The sequence below is a fragment of the Oculina patagonica genome, chromosome 11 (assembly GCF_052425735.1).
Source record: "Oculina patagonica isolate OP01 chromosome 11, crgOcupat, whole genome shotgun sequence".
NCBI lineage: Eukaryota > Metazoa > Cnidaria > Anthozoa > Scleractinia > Oculinidae > Oculina > Oculina patagonica.
The window spans coordinates 14624535-14646241 of NC_135768.1; the positions used below are offsets into that span (position 1 = coordinate 14624535).

General features: G+C 37.3%; 2 protein-coding genes and 1 long non-coding RNA gene across 6 annotated transcripts in view; 2 read left to right on the forward strand and 1 right to left on the reverse strand.

Annotated features, from left to right (window-relative positions):
- The window catches only part of LOC144629658 (uncharacterized), a 240225-nt gene that overhangs the window by 154649 nt on the left and 63869 nt on the right, over positions 1-21707 (reverse strand). The window lies entirely within an intron of this gene.
- Positions 212-15821, forward strand: LOC144630483 (uncharacterized). Of its 3 annotated transcripts, none has more exons than XR_013566554.1 (3): positions 212-328; positions 504-623; positions 15728-15800. It is a non-coding gene; the product is annotated as an uncharacterized LOC144630483 (long non-coding RNA). The 3 variants fall into 3 exon arrangements; XR_013566556.1 differs by lacking the exon at positions 15728-15800 and adding an exon at positions 1065-1198; XR_013566557.1 differs by lacking the exons at positions 212-328; positions 504-623 and adding an exon at positions 15188-15297 and having other exon boundaries at positions 15728-15821.
- On the forward strand, positions 6438-8386 carry LOC144630539 (small cysteine-rich protein 1-like). Of its 2 annotated transcripts, none has more exons than XM_078488899.1 (4): positions 6438-6522; positions 7422-7554; positions 7731-7850; positions 8294-8386. In XM_078488899.1, the coding sequence occupies exons 2-4, from the start codon at positions 7431-7433 to the stop codon at positions 8296-8298; spliced, it is 249 nt and encodes an 82-aa protein (XP_078345025.1). In that variant the 5' UTR covers positions 6438-6522; positions 7422-7430; the 3' UTR covers positions 8299-8386. The 2 variants fall into 2 exon arrangements, with proteins under 2 accessions (XP_078345025.1, XP_078345026.1); XM_078488900.1 differs by having other exon boundaries at positions 6473-6551.

The following is a 21707-nucleotide window of genomic DNA, read 5'->3' on the forward strand; positions in this document are numbered from 1 at the left end:
GTATTTTGTGTTATATAAAGCCTATGAAAGAAGACTGACTCGAATAAGCTTTAGGGAATTAGGTCCTAAAAAGCCAAATCATAAGAAGTTTCATTCCTAAGTCAAACTGATCTCAACAATGAGTTCACTGGTCCACAAGAGAGCTCAGTAACTTGTAGTAATTTAATAAGCATACAAACTGTTTTTCTGTTGCAGATCTGAATTATGGAAACCAAACTTAGTTTGTGCCTGTTGCTGATTATTTTGGGGACTATTATTGTACATGGAGCACGCCTAGAAAACCAGGAGGAGGACTCTATGAATGTTTATTCTGAGCGTGAGTTGGAGAGTGAGTATTTTCATACGTATATGATGACCGTTTATTGTTAACGGATATTTAGTTTTAAAATTCAGCTGAGTTATTGACTTAACTATCGTAGAATGAAATGTATACGTATATCAGACTGCGTTTTGGGTATAACTCCTTTACGGCTTACAAGCAAACAATCTTTTCTCGCTTGCAGCATGCGGTCCGCCAACTGGGTTTTGTTGGAGCACTGCCTTACCTTGTCGTCATGGCACTTTTGATTGCAGCTCAACGCATACCTGCACCAATGTTCGCACGAGGTGCTGCTGTTATGCAGGTATGAATTTAGCAATACTGTGTAGCCCCGTCAGTAACATTTCTCTATCTTTATAGAACTTATTTTCCTTTATTTTTTGATCCCCATGTGTCTATTTTCTTTCCCTCTTGCTTAATTTTATGGACGTAAGAATCCACAAACATTTTAGCTACATTTATGTACTATCTACAGAACGTGTTTGCAATGGCGGAGTTCTATACGCCTTATTCCCGAACTTTCCCTCAGATGTAATAAGCTTTATACCCCCAGTACAGCCACAGCAAAGCAAAGTATCCTTGAAAAAAATGACAAGCGGGCAATTTTAATGAAACTGACAAAGCTGTGTTCAATCACATGGTAGTATATCGCGATACTTCTAATGGCTCCTCGGTAGCACATAGGTTCAAAAATCAGAGTGGTGTGTAAAACTGGATAGTTACTATTTTTCTTTTCCTTTTCCAGCCTAAGATGCAGACAAACAGGGATGTCTCATCAACAGAATGACGGCCTTACTTTAGTAACAAAATAATTATCTGGCAATGTCATATGTAAACGCTGAAGTAATTGAGTAAATGCGGGTATTCTTATAAAAACCCTTAACGATACAGTGTGAAAAAATAATGTAAGAAGGGGATAAATAAAAGGCTGAATCATTCAAAAATTTTCTTTGGTCTCCATCCTTGTAATAACACTAGATGTAGAAAAAGAATATCAAAGGGACAAGTGGGGGGGGGGGCAAAATTTAGACCGTGACCCGGGGGGGCACTCCCATATATGAGCTATATAGGTATGTGCCGCTGTGAAAGGTATGGTTTTCAAGGAGTTTAGTCTGGGATAGGGTATAGAAATCAAAGAGTTTTGGGTCTAGAATAGGGTATCATTTGCCGAGAAACTGATCAGTGGTATGAAGAATTAAGTCAAGAATGGGAATAGAAACTCGGAAGAGAAAAAGGCTTCCCTACACGTGAATAAAATTATTGTGACAACGTTGTCGACAGATGGTTTTCCATAATGATGCAGGTTTTAAAAAAAAAAGCAAGTCTGGGATTGGGTAGGGATTTTCAGTATCTAGTCTAGTATAGGGTTGCAAAACCAGCTGAAGATGGTCTAGTATAGGGTAAGGGTTTGGGAGGATAATTAATACACTATCTAAACAGATTTACAGCAGAAAAGATATATATGTTATTTGCCGGCCTGGAGGTAAGTATTGGAAAAAACTGTGGCAGAGGTCTTGAGTACGTGCCGAGGCCGTATGCCGAGGGCCGTGCTCAAGACTGAGGGCATAGTTTTTCCTTATACGCAGAGTTAGTAGACTATAATGGTGGATTTCCACTGACGCGTAAATTTTTACGTGCGTGAAAAAAATTAGAGACAATGTATGAACGGCCTGCGTAAACGTGTACGCAAGCCGTTCATACATTGTCTCTAATTTTTTTACGCACGTAAAAAATTACGCGTCAGTGGAAATCCACCTTAAAGGTGGATTTCCACTGACGCGTAAATTTCTACGTGCGTTGACGTGCGTGAAAAAATTTAGAGACAATGTATGAACGAGTTGCATACACGTTTACGCGAGTTGTTCATACATTCTTTCCTTTTTTTTTTCACGTACGTTAACGCACATAAAAATTTACGCGTCAGTGGATATCCACCAGAACTCTGCTATACGGACCGACCTATGCCGGCAAATAACGTTTTTATTTTTTCTCACTTTAATTTGTTTGGTAAAGAAATCATAGAAAAAGTTGTGTCGGAAAATCTTTGTTCACGCGCGCATTTAATTTCAATGTTGAGTCGATCGAATAAAATGAATTGCTTCGCCAAAATGAACCCGGCGTACTCACGGAAATTTTCATCATATTAAAACCACGCACTCAAATGTGATTCAAGAAAAGCAACTGAAGTAATAATCACTGATTAAAATATAGCACTAATGTAGCATCGAGTCAAATCTATAAAATTAGTCACAAAACTTAACACTTTTAAATCGGTTTTTAGCTTCCGAATACTTTTAAAAATGTTTTGAAAGGAACTCTGCTCGCAGGGTGATTAGCCTATTTCTCTGACTGAAAAAAATTCTCTGACTGAAAAGCAGTTCCTCAAGTTATACACACTTCAGCGAATTAATAAACTTCGCGATGATTTCCAGTAGAATTTTGTTTTGATAAACAGTGCGAAAGTGAAACTAAATAAAAAGCGTAGTTTAAAGGGCCTGTTTACATGTGTCCCGGCTAACCGGGTTACCTGACTAGAAGGGATGAAACAAAGCCCGCCTTTACATGCAGAATTCACAGCCCTTCTACCCGAGTTGAGACAGCGTCATTGATGCGTGTCACTGCGTGGGAAAACCATGTAGCTCCAAATGATTGAAGAAAAATATGACTTTTTACTGAATAATCAAAGCTAGTCGCCTTCAAACCTATTTTACTTTGATGTGCAAGCTATTAGAAATTTACTGCGTCCATTTTTTGGCCGCCAAATTGAAATTAAATTTGTTGTTTTGTGAATTAGGATAATTATTCCTTCGAAAATTTCAAATTAATTAGCCGCTGCTCAAAGAAATATTTTCCAGCTAACAGATAAAACTAATTTGATCTCATTTTGGTCAAATAGCACTGTTTGGGTCCAGAATCTATACATTTTATGCCATAAACTTCAAATTTAATTTAAGAACACGGGCGAAGACTTATCCCGGCAAGTCGGGCTAGCCCGGGCAAAACCGTTTACATGGCAAAAAGCTATCCCGCCTAGAAGGGTGCCCCGGGCAAGTAGGCCGAGTGCCCCGGCAAGGCGGGTTTCCCGCCTGGCATGTATTAAAGTGCTTCAATGCGTTTTCTAAAGAAACGTATGAAAAGTAAGCTCGCTTTGTTAGCCGGCTAACCAAGGGAATTTGAATTCGGGCAACAAGCCTAGAGAAAAAATAGAAAATAAGCCGACAAATCTCAACATGGCGTTCAAAACAAATTACATCAACAGAAAAAAATAAGTATTGGAAATGTTACTTTGTCGTTCAAAAGTCTAACTGATTTCTCATGTATGTTTTCGTTTCCTCTCGCTAATTTCACAAATTGCTGTAATCCCGTTCGATTTTTCTCGCAAATTTTGCGTTACCCCACACTTTGATTCAGTTACAATCATTTTAAAGTAAGAAGGAAATTGGCGAGGGTGACCAGAAGTTAGGATTCTCCATAGCTCGACCGTTTGCGCGCGGTGAATCCAGCCTAAGACCTTGAAACAAAGCTGTTACAGATGTGATAAAGCTAGTGCTTTGACTCAAATGTTATGTCGTAAGGGCTAGCTCAAAACTTTCAACGAAATAATTTAACACATTTACATGATACGCTTTTACATATCTTTCAAGTGAGGGAATGTAAATTGGCGGCTAAGCTCAGGAGAGGATAAATAAAATATTTCCGAAGAAAAAAAGATACAGTGCATTGACATCTTCGGGAAACATCACGAAACTAATAAAAAAAACTATCGTTTCCTTAAAGCAAGCTGGCAAGTTGAGGTTTGTACACAACTATTTCAATGCACGTTTCGTTGTCCATTTTAAATGGCTTTTTATTCGGCTTTCAATCATGTACCCCCGCAGGTCTGAAGGTGCCCGTACGCTTACGGATAAAGTAAATGGATACTCGCCTTTTGAAGAACTTTGAGGCCTTTAATTCTACTATTATTTTGTCCTTTCACATTTAAAACCGTTAGTGAGCAGCTTTTTCGATTTTGGAGAGCAAAACTTTCATGTGTTCGTTCGTCTCGCTGCAAACTGATTATACGTGTGCAATCAAATTGCAGGACTCGGTTCATCTTGCCCGCTCACGTGCCGAGAAAAAAAATACATGATCTGAACAGAATATCCAGCAGAATAGATCATACATGATCTGAACAAAATTTACAGCAGAATAGAACATACATAATCTGAACAGAATTAAAAGTAGAATAATCTAGGCAGAATTTCCAGCAGAATAGATCATACATGATCTGAACAGAATTTACAGCAGAATAGATCATACATGATCTGAACAAAATTTACAGCAGAATAGATCATACATAATCTGAACAGAATTAAAAGTAGAATAATCTAGGCAGAATTTCCAGCAGAATAGCAGGCTAGGGGCACCCAACAGACCGCTTCGGTGAATATCTGTTCGAAAAACCTATAATCGCCTACGATTTTCAGATTAAAGTGTGATGAGAAACTGCAGATTTCTTTAGCTCAAAAATTTTAGTGACATGGGGAAAGCAATACCTGTTATTTTCGGAGAGAGAAAAATGTTGTTTTGGGAACGAGAAAAGGCCAGCTACGATTTGCGAGACGGCAACAGCGGCTGGTAAATTCGGTTCATAATATTTCGTTCCCTAAAATCTTCTGAAGTTTAAATATGCAGCTACCGTATCCGAAAAGATTTTTTTTAACAAATTGCACCAAAAGGACACTTATAACGTTAAAACGGTGTTCCGACATCTATAATAAAATTTTTTCTCGTTGGGTGCCCCTTAGAATAGATCATACATGAACTAAGCAGAATTTCCAGCAGAAATGATCATACAAGTCTGAACAAAATTTACAGCAGAAAAGATCATTCATGATCTAAGCAGAATTTACAGCAGAAAAGATCATACATGATCTGAAAAGAAAATAAACGTAGAAAATAGATCTTTCATGATCTGAACAAAATTTACAGCAGAAAGATCATACATGATCTGAGCAGAATTTACAGCAGAAAATATCATACATGATCTGAGAAGAATTTACAGCAGAAAAGATCATACATGATCTGAACAGAAAATAAACGTAGAAAATAGATCATACATGATCTGAACAAAATTTCCAGCAGAAAATATCATATATGATCTGAGCAGAATTTACAGCAGAAAAGACAATACATGATCTGAGCAGAATTTACAGCAGAAAATATCATACATGATCTGAGCAGAATTTACAGCAGAAATGATCATACAAGTCTGAACAAAATTTACAGCACTGAAAAGATCATTCATGATCTAAGCAGAATTTACAGCAGAAAAGATCATACATGATCTGAACAGAAAATAAACGTAGAAAATAGATCATACATGATCTGAACAAAATTTCCAGCAGAAAATATCATATATGATCTGAGCAGAATTTACAGCAGAAAAGATCATACATGATCTGAGCAGAATTTACAGCAGAAAAGATTATACATGATCTGAACAAAATTTACAGCAGAAAAGATCACACATGATCTGAGCAGAATTTCTAGCAGAATAGATCATTCATGATCTGAACAAAATTGACAGCAGAAAAGATCATACATGATCTGAGCAGAATTTCCAGCAGAATAGATCATACATGATCTGAGCAGAATTTAATGTAGAATAAATCATACATGATCTGAGCAGAATTTACAGCAGAAAAGATCATGCATGATCTGAGCAGAATTTACAGTAGAAAAGATCATTCATGATCTGAGCAGAATTTAAAGTAGAATAAATCATACATGATCTGAGCAGAATTTCCAGCAGAAAATATCATACATGATCTGAGCAGAATTTAGAGCAGAAAAGATCATACATGAACTGAGCAGAATTTCCAGCAGAATAGATCACACATGATCTGAGCAGAATTTCCAGTAGAATAGATCATATCTGGTGGAAAGAGCACTGTAGTAAAAAAGAAACTGAGGCAGTAGAATATTAGTGAGAAAACAAAAAAACAGAACAATTATTTGCCGTGGTCATGGTTTCCATCCGTTTCCTGACGTTGGTTTATATCCGTTTCCTGTTTTGAACGTACCACCTCACGCAAACGCATAAATTATAGAAGACAGTACAGGGTATAAATCTGCGCTTCTCTTACAGTCCTAGTCATACTTGAAGAAAGTATTTCTGATCGCGGTCTAACCTGTCACAAGTTCCAAGTTCCAAGGACAAGGTGGGAATATCAGACGAGCCAATAACTAGGTAAGCGTGCGGATATGAGATTTATCTTGTACTTCCGAGCTGTGAAGGAGTCCCATTTTGACACTGCAAAGGCTAGTGAGTTTTTTTTTTTTCGGGAAACGGATGTTGGCCTTTTAACCAAGAATGCACCCAGCAATTTTTGGCCAAGTCTTGAAATCTAGGCTTTTAAAAACGAAGTTTCGAAGTCTCGTATTCATTTGAGTTATAAAGGTCTCGGAATTTCGAATTTTAGAAAACCTCAGTCTAGGTGCCTTGGAATTTTGCTTGCAATTGTTTTGCTTTTTTTAAAGTACGAGGAAACGTCCTTAATCAATACTTTTTACTCATCTTAAAATCAAATTGTAAGAAAACTTTGAAGGTGAAACGACTTGATTGTAATAAGTCAAGAAAATGCACAATAACCAGTTCCATTTGGTTTCTTCTTGTTTTTGAATCTTTCAATTGATTCTCAGTCTTATGTTGGTTCTCGAACTTTAAAACAAGGGTGTTGCCGTCTCGCAAAGTCTCGGATTGACCATTCTATATTCCAACTTATTTTCTCTTGATACAACTAAATGGGACTCCTTCACACCTCAGAAGTGCAAGATAACTCTCATCGCACGCTTATCTATCGTTGTATCTGCATCTTTTCATTAGCCTCTTTTTTGCCATGGCTAGCTATAAGTGCACGTTTCAGTATTTTGTGTTATATAAAGCCTATGAAAGAAGACTGACTCGAATAAGCTTTAGGGAATTAGGTCCTAAAAAGCCAAATCATAAGAAGTTTCATTCCTAAGTCAAACTGATCTCAACAATGAGTTCACTGGTCCACAAGAGAGCTTAGTAACTTGTAGTAATTTAATAAGCATACAAACTGTTTTTCTGTTGCAGTTCTGAATTATGGAAACCAAACTTAGTTTGTGCCTGTTGCTGATTATTTTGGGGACTATTATTGTACATGGAGCACGCCTAGAAAACCAGGAGGAGGACTCCATGAATGTTTATTCTGAGCGTGAGTTGGAGAGTGAGTATTTTCATACGTATATGATGACCGTTTATTGTTAACGGATATTTAGTTTTAAAATTCAGCTGAGTTATTGACTTAACTATCGTAGAATGAAATGTATACGTAAATTTAGACTGCGTTTTGGGTATAACTCCTTTATGGCTTACAAGCAAACAATTTTTTCTTGCTTGCAGCATGCGGTCCGCCAATTGGGTTTTGTTGGAGCACTGCCTTACCTTGTCGTCATGGCACTTTTGATTGCAGCGCATCGTTTAACTGCACCAATGTTCGCACGAGGTGCTGCTGTTATGCAGGTATGAATTTAGCAATACTGTGTAGCCCCGTCAGTAAAATTTCTCTATCTTTATGAAACTTATTTTCCTTTATTTTTTGATCCCCGCATGTGTCTATTTTCTTTCCCTATTGCTTGATTTTATAGACGTAAGAATCCACAAACATTTTAGCTACATTTATGTACTATCTACAGAACGTGTTTGCAATGGCGGAGTTCTATACGCCTTATTCCCGAACTTTCCCTCAGATGTAATAAGCTTTATACCCCCAGTACAGCCACAGCAAAGCAAAGTATCCTTGAAAAAAATGACAAGCGGGCAATTTTAATGAAACTGACAAAGCTGTGTTCAATCACATGGTAGTATATCGCGATACTTCTAATGGCTCCTCGGTAGCACATAGGTTCAAAAATCAGAGTGGTGTGTAAAACTGGATAGTTACTATTTTTCTTTTCCTTTTCCAGCCTAAGATGCAGACAAACAGGGATGTCTCATCAACAGAATGACGGCCTTACTTTAGTAACAAAATAATTATCTGGCAATGTCATATGTAAACGCTGAAGTAATTGAGTAAATGCGGGTATTCTTATAAAAACCCTTAACGATACAGTGTGAAAAAATAATGTAAGAAGGGGATAAATAAAAGGCTGAATCATTCAAAAATTTTCTTTGGTCTCCATCCTTGTAATAACACTAGATGTAGAAAAGAATATCAAAGGGACAAGTGGGGGGGGGCAAAATTTAGACCGTGACCCGGGGGGGGCACTCCCATATATGAGCTATATAGGTATGTGCCGCTGTGAAAGGTATGGTTTTCAAGGAGTTTAGTCTGGGATAGGGTATAGAAATCAAAGAGTTTTGGGTCTAGAATAGGGTATCATTTGCCGAGAAACTGATCAGTGGTATGAAGAATTAAGTCAAGAATGGGAATAGAAACTCGGAAGAGAAAAAGGCTTCCCTACACGTGAATAAAATTATTGTGACAACGTTGTCGACAGATGGTTTTCCATAATGATGCAGGTTTTAAAAAAAAAGCAAGTCTGGGATTGGGTAGGGATTTTCAGTATCTAGTCTAGTATAGGGTTGCAAAACCAGCTGAAGATGGTCTAGTATAGGGTAAGGGTTTGGGAGGATAATTAATACACTATCTAAACAGATTTACAGCAGAAAAGATATATATGTTATTTGCCGGCCTGGAGGTAAGTATTGGAAAAAACTGTGGCAGAGGTCTTGAGTACGTGCCGAGGCCGTATGCCGAGGGCCGTGCTCAAGACTGAGGGCATAGTTTTTCCTTATACGCAGAGTTAGTAGACTAATGGTGGATTTCCACTGACGCGTAAATTTTTACGTGCGTGAAAAAAATTAGAGACAATGTATGAACGGCCTGCGTAAACGTGTACGCAAGCCGTTCATACATTGTCTCTAATTTTTTTACGCACGTAAAAAATTACGCGTCAGTGGAAATCCACCTTAAAGGTGGATTTCCACTGACGCGTAAATTTCTACGTGCGTTGACGTGCGTGAAAAAATTTAGAGACAATGTATGAACGAGTTGCATACACGTTTACGCGAGTTGTTCATACATTCTTTCCTTTTTTTTTTTCACGTACGTTAACGCACATAAAAATTTACGCGTCAGTGGATATCCACCAGAACTCTGCTATACGGACCGACCTATGCCGGCAAATAACGTTTTTATTTTTTCTCACTTTAATTTGTTTGGTAAAGAAATCATAGAAAAAGTTGTGTCGGAAAATCTTTGTTCACGCGCGCATTTAATTTCAATGTTGAGTCGATCGAATAAAATGAATTGCTTCGCCAAAATGAACCCGGCGTACTCACGGAAATTTTCATCATATTAAAACCACGCACTCAAATGTGATTCAAGAAAAGCAACTGAAGTAATAATCACTGATTAAAATATAGCACTAATGTAGCATCGAGTCAAATCTATAAAATTAGTCACAAAACTTAACACTTTTAAATCGGTTTTTAGCTTCCGAATACTTTTAAAAATGTTTTGAAAGGAACTCTGCTCGCAGGGTGATTAGCCTATTTCTCTGACTGAAAAAAATTCTCTGACTGAAAAGCAGTTCCTCAAGTTATACACACTTCAGCGAATTAATAAACTTCGCGATGATTTCCAGTAGAATTTTGTTTTGATAAACAGTGCGAAAGTGAAACTAAATAAAAAGCGTAGTTTAAAGGGCCTGTTTACATGTGTCCCGGCTAACCGGGTTACCTGACTAGAAGGGATGAAACAAAGCCCGCCTTTACATGCAGAATTCACAGCCCTTCTACCCGAGTTGAGACAGCGTCATTGATGCGTGTCACTGCGTGGGAAAACCATGTAGCTCCAAATGATTGAAGAAAAATATGACTTTTTACTGAATAATCAAAGCTAGTCGCCTTCAAACCTATTTTACTTTGATGTGCAAGCTATTAGAAATTTACTGCGTCCATTTTTTGGCCGCCAAATTGAAATTAAATTTGTTGTTTTGTGAATTAGGATAATTATTCCTTCGAAAATTTCAAATTAATTAGCCGCTGCTCAAAGAAATATTTTCCAGCTAACAGATAAAACTAATTTGATCTCATTTTGGTCAAATAGCACTGTTTGGGTCCAGAATCTATACATTTTATGCCATAAACTTCAAATTTAATTTAAGAACACGGGCGAAGACTTATCCCGGCAAGTCGGGCTAGCCCGGGCAAAACCGTTTACATGGCAAAAAGCTATCCCGCCTAGAAGGGTGCCCCGGGCAAGTAGGCCGAGTGCCCCGGCAAGGCGGGTTTCCCGCCTGGCATGTATTAAAGTGCTTCAATGCGTTTTCTAAAGAAACGTATGAAAAGTAAGCTCGCTTTGTTAGCCGGCTAACCAAGGGAATTTGAATTCGGGCAACAAGCCTAGAGAAAAAATAGAAAATAAGCCGACAAATCTCAACATGGCGTTCAAAACAAATTACATCAACAGAAAAAAATAAGTATTGGAAATGTTACTTTGTCGTTCAAAAGTCTAACTGATTTCTCATGTATGTTTTCGTTTCCTCTCGCTAATTTCACAAATTGCTGTAATCCCGTTCGATTTTTCTCGCAAATTTTGCGTTACCCCACACTTTGATTCAGTTACAATCATTTTAAAGTAAGAAGGAAATTGGCGAGGGTGACCAGAAGTTAGGATTCTCCATAGCTCGACCGTTTGCGCGCGGTGAATCCAGCCTAAGACCTTGAAACAAAGCTGTTACAGATGTGATAAAGCTAGTGCTTTGACTCAAATGTTATGTCGTAAGGGCTAGCTCAAAACTTTCAACGAAATAATTTAACACATTTACATGATACGCTTTTACATATCTTTCAAGTGAGGGAATGTAAATTGGCGGCTAAGCTCAGGAGAGGATAAATAAAATATTTCCGAAGAAAAAAAGATACAGTGCATTGACATCTTCGGGAAACATCACGAAACTAATAAAAAAAACTATCGTTTCCTTAAAGCAAGCTGGCAAGTTGAGGTTTGTACACAACTATTTCAATGCACGTTTCGTTGTCCATTTTAAATGGCTTTTTATTCGGCTTTCAATCATGTACCCCCGCAGGTCTGAAGGTGCCCGTACGCTTACGGATAAAGTAAATGGATACTCGCCTTTTGAAGAACTTTGAGGCCTTTAATTCTACTATTATTTTGTCCTTTCACATTTAAAACCGTTAGTGAGCAGCTTTTTCGATTTTGGAGAGCAAAACTTTCATGTGTTCGTTCGTCTCGCTGCAAACTGATTATACGTGTGCAATCAAATTGCAGGACTCGGTTCATCTTGCCCGCTCACGTGCCGAGAAAAAAAATACATGATCTGAACAGAATATCCAGCAGAATAGATCATACATGATCTGAACAAAATTTACAGCAGAATAGAACATACATAATCTGAACAGAATTAAAAGTAGAATAATCTAGGCAGAATTTCCAGCAGAATAGATCATACATGATCTGAACAGAATTTACAGCAGAATAGATCATACATGATCTGAACAAAATTTACAGCAGAATAGATCATACATAATCTGAACAGAATTAAAAGTAGAATAATCTAGGCAGAATTTCCAGCAGAATAGCAGGCTAGGGGCACCCAACAGACCGCTTCGGTGAATATCTGTTCGAAAAACCTATAATCGCCTACGATTTTCAGATTAAAGTGTGATGAGAAACTGCAGATTTCTTTAGCTCAAAAATTTTAGTGACATGGGGAAAGCAATACCTGTTATTTTCGGAGAGAGAAAAATGTTGTTTTGGGAACGAGAAAAGGCCAGCTACGATTTGCGAGACGGCAACAGCGGCTGGTAAATTCGGTTCATAATATTTCGTTCCCTAAAATCTTCTGAAGTTTAAATATGCAGCTACCGTATCCGAAAAGATTTTTTTTAACAAATTGCACCAAAAGGACACTTATAACGTTAAAACGGTGTTCCCACATCTATAATAAAATTTTTTCTCGTTGGGTGCCCCTTAGAATAGATCATACATGAACTAAGCAGAATTTCCAGCAGAAATGATCATACAAGTCTGAACAAAATTTACAGCAGAAAAGATCATTCATGATCTAAGCAGAATTTACAGCAGAAAAGATCATACATGATCTGAAAAGAAAATAAACGTAGAAAATAGATCTTTCATGATCTGAACAAAATTTACAGCAGAAAGATCATACATGATCTGAGCAGAATTTACAGCAGAAAATATCATACATGATCTGAGAAGAATTTACAGCAGAAAAGATCATACATGATCTGAACAGAAAATAAACGTAGAAAATAGATCATACATGATCTGAACAAAATTTCCTGCAGAAAATATCATATATGATCTGAGCAGAATTTACAGCAGAAAATATCATACATGATCTGAGCAGAATTTACAGCAGAAATGATCATACAAGTCTGAACAAAATTTACAGCAGAAAAGATCATTCATGATCTAAGCAGAATTACAGCAGAAAAGATCATACATGATCTGAACAGAAAATAAACGTAGAAAATAGATCATACATGATCTGAAGAAAATTTCCAGCAGAAAATATCATATATGATCTGAGCAGAATTTACAGCAGAAAAGACAATACATGATCTGAGCAGAATTTACAGCAGAAAATATCATACATGATCTGAGCAGAATTTACAGCAGAAATGATCATACAAGTCTGAACAAAATTTACAGCACTGAAAAGATCATTCATGATCTAAGCAGAATTTACAGCAGAAAAGATCATACATGATCTGAACAGAAAATAAACGTAGAAAATAGATCATACATGATCTGAACAAAATTTCCAGCAGAAAATATCATATATGATCTGAGCAGAATTTACAGCAGAAAAGATCATACATGATCTGAGCAGAATTTACAGCAGAAAAGATTATACATGATCTGAACAAAATTTACAGCAGAAAAGATCACACATGATCTGAGCAGAATTTCTAGCAGAATAGATCATTCATGATCTGAACAAAATTGACAGCAGAAAAGATCATACATGATCTGAGCAGAATTTCCAGCAGAATAGATCATACATGATCTGAGCAGAATTTAATGTAGAATAAATCATACATGATCTGAGCAGAATTTACAGCAGAAAAGATCATGCATGATCTGAGCAGAATTTACAGTAGAAAAGATCATTCATGATCTGAGCAGAATTTAAAGTAGAATAAATCATACATGATCTGAGCAGAATTTCCAGCAGAAAATATCATACATGATCTGAGCAGAATTTAGAGCAGAAAAGATCATACATGAACTGAGCAGAATTTCCAGCAGAATAGATCACACATGATCTGAGCAGAATTTCCAGTAGAATAGATCATATCTGGTGGAAAGAGCACTGTAGTAAAAAAGAAACTGAGGCAGTAGAATATTAGTGAGAAAACAAAAAAACAGAACAATTATTTGCCGTGGTCATGGTTTCCATCCGTTTCCTGACGTTGGTTTATATCCGTTTCCTGTTTTGAACGTACCACCTCACGCAAACGCATAAATTATAGAAGACAGTACAGGGTATAAATCTGCGCTTCTCTTACAGTCCTAGTCATACTTGAAGAAAGTATTTCTGATCGCGGTCTAACCTGTCACAAGTTCCAAGTTCCAAGGACAAGGTGGGAATATCAGACGAGCCAATAACTAGGTAAGCGTGCGGATATGAGATTTATCTTGTACTTCCGAGCTGTGAAGGAGTCCCATTTTGACACTGCAAAGGCTAGTGAGTTTTTTTTTTTCGGGAAACGGATGTTGGCCTTTTAACCAAGAATGCACCCAGCAATTTTTGGCCAAGTCTTGAAATCTAGGCTTTTAAAAACGAAGTTTCGAAGTCTCGTATTCATTTGAGTTATAAAGGTCTCGGAATTTCGAATTTTAGAAAACCTCAGTCTAGGTGCCTTGGAATTTTGCTTGCAATTGTTTTGCTTTTTTTAAAGTACGAGGAAACGTCCTTAATCAATACTTTTTACTCATCTTAAAATCAAATTGTAAGAAAACTTTGAAGGTGAAACGACTTGATCGTAATAAGTCAAGAAAATGCACAATAACCAGTTCCATTTGGTTTCTTCTTGTTTTTGAATCTTTCAATTGATTCTCAGTCTTATGTTGGTTCTCGAACTTTAAAACAAGGGTGTTGCCGTCTCGCAAAGTCTCGGATTGACCATTCTATATTCCAACTTATTTTCTCTTGATACAACTAAATGGGACTCCTTCACACCTCAGAAGTGCAAGATAACTCTCATCGCACGCTTATCTATCGTTGTATCTGCATCTTTTCATTAGCCTCTTTTTTGCCATGGCTAGCTATAAGTGCACGTTTCAGTATTTTGTGTTATATAAAGCCTATGAAAGAAGACTGACTCGAATAAGCTTTAGGGAATTAGGTCCTAAAAAGCCAAATCATAAGAAGTTTCATTCCTAAGTCAAACTGATCTCAACAATGAGTTCACTGGTCCACAAGAGAGCTTAGTAACATGTAGTAATTTAATAAGCATACAAACTGTTTTTCTGTTGCAGTTCTGAATTATGGAAACCAAACTTAGTTTGTGCCTGTTGCTGATTATTTTGGGGACTATTATTGTACATGGAGCACGCCTAGAAAACCAGGAGGAGGACTCCATGAATGTTTATTCTGAGCGTGAGTTGGAGAGTGAGTATTTTCATACGTATATGATGACCGTTTATTGTTAACGGATATTTAGTTTTAAAATTCAGCTGAGTTATTGACTTAACTATCGTAGAATGAAATGTATACGTAAATTTAGACTGCGTTTTGGGTATAACTCCTTTATGGCTTACAAGCAAACAATTTTTTCTTGCTTGCAGCATGCGGTCAGCCAACTGGGTATTGTTGGAGCACTGCCTTACCTTGTCGTCATGGCACTTTTGACTGCAGCGCATCGTTTAACTGCACCAATGTTCGCACGAGGTGCTGCTGTTATGCAGGTATTAACTTAGCAATACTGTGTAGCCCCGTCAGTAAAATTTCTCTATCTTTATTGAACTTATTTTCCTTTATTTTTTGATCCCCATGTGTCTATTTTCTTTCCCTCTTGCTTGATTTTATGGACGTAAGAATCCACAAACATTTATGTACTATCTACAGAACGTGTTTGCAATTGCGGTGTTCTATACTCCTTATTCCCGAACTTTCCCTCAGATGTAATAAGCTTTATACCCCCAGTACAGCCACAGCAAAGCAAAGTATCCTTGAAAAAAATGACAAGCGGGCAATTTTAATGAAACTGACAAAGCTGTGTTCAATCACATGGTAGTATATCGCGATACTTCTAATGGCTCCTCGGTAGCACATAGGTTCTAAAATCAGAGTGGTGTGTAAAACTTGAAAGTGACTATTTTTCTTTTCTCTTTTCAGCTTAAGATGCAGACAAACAGTGATGTCTCATCAACAGAATGGCGGCCTTAACTTAGTAACAAAATAATTATCTGGCAATGTCATATGTAAACGCAGAAGTAATTGAGTAAATGCGGGTATTCTTATAAAAACCCCTAACGAAACAGTGTGAAAAAATAATGTAAAAAGAGGATAAATAAAAGGCTGAATCATTCAAAAATTTTCTTTGGTCTCCATCCTTGTAATAACACTAGATGAAGAAAAGAATATCAAAGGGACAAGTAGGGGGGCAAAAGTTAGACCGTGACGCGTGAAGATAGCTAGAAAAGACACGTGATTCATGAATTCTACTGTTTCAAGTATACGAGACACGTGAATTTGGTTAAAATTTGTGCTTGAAACGGGATATCGACCCCCTCCCCACAACTCTTTTCAGCCTAGGTTCAGCATTTCGTGCGTTTTGAGGGCAGTATGATATGAAACGAGGGCCCCGTTTCCGAAGGTTTCGAAAAGTTTTCGTCCCCGGAAAGCCATAAAAAAAACAAAGTTTCAGGTCTTTACACTTTTCTGTTTTAAAGATTCAGATAGCTAGAAATAGCTTTGCGGGCCCGAAAAGTTTCTGGAAATTTAGAGAAACGGGCCCCAGGCTGCCAAAAACGAACGTAAAAACGTGAATATTTTTTTGGGAACGAAAAAAGGCCAGCTACGATTTGCGAGAAGGCAACAGCGGCTGGTAAATTCGGTTCATAATATTTCGTTCCCTAAAATCTTCTGAAGTTTAAATGTGCAGCTACCGTATCCGAAAAGATAATTTTTTTTTAAATTGTACAAAAAGGACACTTATCACGTTAAAACGATGTTCCGACATCTATAATAAAATTTTCTCGTTGGGTGCCCCTTAGAATAGATCATACATGAACTAAGCAGAATTTCCAGCAGAAAAGATCATACATGATCTGAGCAGAATTTACAGCAGAAAAGATCATACAAGTCTGAACAAAATCATACAAGTCTAAACAAAATTGACAGCAGAAAAGATCATACATAATCTGAGCAGAATTAAGAGCAGAAATGATCATACAAGTCTGAACAAAATCATACAAGTCTAAACAAAATTTACAGCAGAAAAGATCATACATGATCTGAGCAGAATTAAGAGCAGAAATGATCATACAAGTCTGAACAAAATTTACAGCAGAAAAGATCATACATGATCTGAGCAGAATTTACAGCAGAAAAGATCATAGAAGATCTTAGCAAAATTTACAGTAGAAAAGGTCATACATGATCTGAGCAGAATTTACAGCAGAAAAGACCATTCATGCTCTGAGCAGAATTTACAGCAGAAAAGATCATACATGAACTGAGCAGAATTTCCAGCAGAATAGATCACACATGATCTGAGGAGAATTTACAGCAGAATAAATCATTCATGATCTGAGCAGAATTTACAGCAGACAAGATCATACATGGTCTGAGCAGAATTTACAGCAGAATAGATCATTCATGAACCGAGCAGAATTTACAGCAGAAAAGATCATACTCGATCTGAGCAGAAATTCCAGCAGAAAAGATCATACATGATCTGAGCAGAATTTACAGCAGAAAAGATCATACAAGTCTGAACAAAATTTTCAGCAGAAACGATCATACATTATTTGAGCAGAATTTACAACAGAAAAGATTATGTATGATCTGAGCAGAATTTAAAGTAGAATATAACATACATCATCTGAGCAGAATTAACAGCAGAAAAGATCATACAAGTCTAAACAAAATTTACAGCAGAAAAGATCATACATGATTTGAGCAGAATTTACAGCAGAAAAGATTATGCATGATCTGAGCAGAATTTAAAGTAGAATAAGACATACATCATCTGAGCAGAATTTCCAGCAGAAAAGATCATACATGAACTGAGCAGAATTTCCAGCAGAAAAGATCATAATGATCTGAGCAGAATTTACAGCAGAAAAGATTATACATGATCTGAGCAGAATTTAAAGTAGAATATAACATACATCATCTGAGCAGAATTAACAGCAGAAAAAATCATACAAGTCTAAACAAAATTTACAGCAGAAAAGATCTTACATGATTTGAGCAGAATTTACAACAGAAAAGATTATGCATGATCTGAGCAGAATTTAAAGTAGAATAAGACATACATCATCTGAGCAGAATTTCCAGCAGAAAAGATCATACATGAACTGAGCAGAATTTCCAGCAGAAAAGATCATAATGATCTGAGCAGAAGTTACAGCAGAAAAGATTATACATGATCTGAGCAGAATTTCCAGCAGAATAGATCATACAAGTCTGAACAAAATTTACAGCAGAAAAGATCATACATGATTTGAGCAGAATTTACAACAGAAAAGATTATGCATTAACTGAGCAGAATTTAAAGTAGAATAAATCATACATGATCTGAGCAGAATTTACAGCAGAAAAGATCACACATGATCTGAGCAGAATTTCCAGCAGAATAGATCATATCTGGTGGAAAGAGCACTGTAGTAAAAAAGAAACTGAGGCAGTAGAATATTAGTGAGAAAACAGAAAAACAGAACAATTATTTGCCGTGGTCATGGTTTCCATCCGTTTCCTGACGTTGGTTTATATCCGTTTCCTGTTTTGAACGTACCACCTCACGCAAACGGATAAATTATAGAAGACAGTACAGGGTATAAATCTGCGCTTCTCTTACAGTCTTAGTCATACTTGAAGAAAGTATTTCTCATCGCGGTCTAACCTGTCACAAGTTCCAAGGAAAAGGTGGGAATATCAGACGAGACAATAACTAGGTAAGCGTGCGGATATGAGATTTATCTTTTACTTCCGAGCTGTGAAGGAGTCCCATTTTAACACTGCAAAGGCTAGTGAAAGTTTTTTTTTTTTTTCGGGAAACGGTGTTGCCGTCTCGCAAAGTCTCGGATTGACCAATCTATACTACCTTATTTTCTCTTGATACTACTAAATGGGACTCCTTTACACCTCAGAAGTGCAAGATAACTCTCATCTGCACGCTTACCTATCGTTGCATCTGCATCTTTTCATTAGCCTCTTTTTTGCAATAGCTAGCTATAAGTGCATGCTTCAGTATTTTGAGTTGTATAAAGAAGCCTGTGAAAGAAGACTGACCCGAATAAAATTTTGGGAATTAGGTCCTAAAGGCCAAATCATAAGAAGTTTCATTCCTAAGTCAAACTGATCTCAACAATTAATTCACTGGTCCACAAGAGAGCTCAGTAACTTGTAGTAATTTCATAAGCATACAAACTGTTTTTATGTTGCAGTTCTGAACTATGGAAACCAAACTTAGTTTGTGCCTGTTGCTGATTATTTTGGGGACTATTATTGTACATGGAGCACGCCTAGAAAACCATGAGGAGGACTCCATGAATGTTTGTTCCGAGAGTCAGTTGGAGGGTGAGTATTTTCATACGTTCATGATGAGCGTATATTGATAAAGGAATTTTATTTTTAAATGCAGCTGGGTTATTGACTTAACTATCGTAGAATGAAATGTATACGTAAATCAGGGTATTATTCCTTTATGGCTAACAAGCAAACAATCTTTTCTTGCTTGCAGTATGCGGTCAGCCAACTGGGTATTGTTGGAGCACTGCCTTACCTTGTCGTCATGGCACTTTTGACTGCAGCGCATCGCATTGCTGCCCCAATGTTCGCACGAGGTGCTGCTGTTATGCAGGTATGAATTTAGCAATACTGTGTAGCCCCGTCAGTAAAATTTCTCTATCTTTATTGAACTTATTTTCCTTTATTTTTTGATCCCCATGTGTCTATTTTCTTTCCCTCTTGCTTGATTTTATGGACGTAAGAATCCACAAACATTTTAGCTACATTTATATACTATCTACAGAAAGTGTTTGCAATGGCGGTGTTCTATACGCCTTATTCCCGAACTTTCCCTGAGATGTAATAAGCCTTATACCCCCAGTACAGTCACAGCAAAGCAAAGTATCCTTGAAAAAAAAAATGACAAGCGGGCAATTTTAATGAAACTGACGAAGCTGTGTTCAATTACATGGTATTATATCGCGATACTTCTAATGGCTCCTCGGTAGCACATAGGTTCAAAAATCGGAGTGGTGTGTAAAACTGGATAGTTACTATTTTTCTTTTCCTTTTCCAGCCTAAGATGCAGACAAACAGGGATGTCTCATCAACAGAATGACGGCCTTACTTTAGTAACAAAATAATTATCTGGCAATGTCATATGTAAACGCAGAAGTAATTGAGTAAATACGGGTATTCTTATAAAAACCCTTAACGAAACATTTTGAAAAAAATAATGTAAGAAGATGATAAATAAAAGGCTGAATCATTCAAAAATGTTCCTTTGGTCTCTTTCCTTTTATTAACACTACATGTAGAAAAGAATATCAAAGGGACCCAGTACGTAGGAAACTCAGGATAGAAGTTTATTGATTTCTTTAGCGAGAAATCGACAGCAAAGAAGTTCTACGGGCATGCAGTAGGCCCGTACTGGCCAGGATTTTTGATTGAGGGGCGGGGGCGGGGCGGGGTTGGTTAGAGGGGCATACGTTAGCACGATCTCACGAACGACGCAGGCGCTAGCTTGTAGGGGGATTCGGCGGTATCTTCCCCCAGAAAAGTTTGACAACTTAGGTTCAGCACTTCGTGCGGTTTGAATCTAGGGGCCCTTTTCTCAAAGGTTTTGAAACGTTTTCGCACCCGGAAGCCATAAAATCTCAAACCTATGATTTTAGAGCTGTTTTAGTTTCCATGATATTTTTAATATGAACAGAGGTTCCCTTTATACAAAGTTTCAGCCTTTACACTTCTCTCTTTTAAAGATACAGTTAACTTGAAATAGCTTTGCGGGCCCAGAAAGTTTCCGGGAATTTCAAGAAACGGGCTCCATGCTGCCAAAAAACGAACGTAAAAACGCGAATATTTCTGGAATTAAAAATTAATTTTGATTAAAAGAAACTTTATGTGGCATGTAATTTTCGATTTAAACAGCACCTACAACTCAGCTAGGAAAATATGCAAAGAAAAAAGGCTAAAGGAGCATCATTTCCAATTTACTCAAAGAATTATTATTACTAAAAAGGAACTTCAGGTTTGGGATTAAAGCTGATGATAATGTCTTTACTGCGGCGAACAAGACTCGATTGATCACACGTTCCTTGACTGTCCATTCACTAAGCAGGGTCTCAAAGGGGGGGGGGGGGGTCCCTGGAGCCCCGGAACCCTAAAATTTCTGCGTTGGAGCCCGGAGCCCGATCATTTTACTGACTGGAGCCCTGATCCTTTTTTGGCTGTGGAGCCCGGAGTCCAAAGAAATTTTCCGCGGAGCCCAGAGCCCAGCGTTTTGAAATTGATCATTCGCGAACCCAGATTGCATTTTTTTTCGTGTTTTATGACTGCATTTTGCTTGTTTGTGCGTGTTAACTGCCACAAAATAACAGAATCTGAAGAGAGGATAGTACTTATTACAAGTATACGCGATTATGTTAATAACTGGCTTCTTGGGTTTAAAAAAACTGGTCGGAATTGCGGACGTTTTAATTTGCGGACTTGATTTAGCGTTACAAAATAATTTTTATATCTTAAGATTGTAGACCATAGTGGAGCCCGGAGCCCGAAAGCAGATGATATGGAGCCCTGGAGCCCTGATATTTTCATCTTGGAGCCCTGGAGCCCTGCATTTTTTAGCCAGGAGCCCTGGAGCCCTAAACCCCTTTGAGACCCTGACTAAGCGCCTTGTTAAAACTTGCTTAAATTGATTCAACGATGCAAATGGCTCACAATTTAACCCAACAACTGAGAAGCTTTTATTTGGAATTCCTAACCCCTCTTCCTTTCTACTTAAATTTTTTTAACTACATTCTTTTATTAATGCGTCGATATATAAATATCAAGAACTGAATTGAATGAAGAAGCACTAGCTAATCCTTCCAGAATTTATCATTAAAATATCGGTAACAGGTATTATATTTCAGCATCA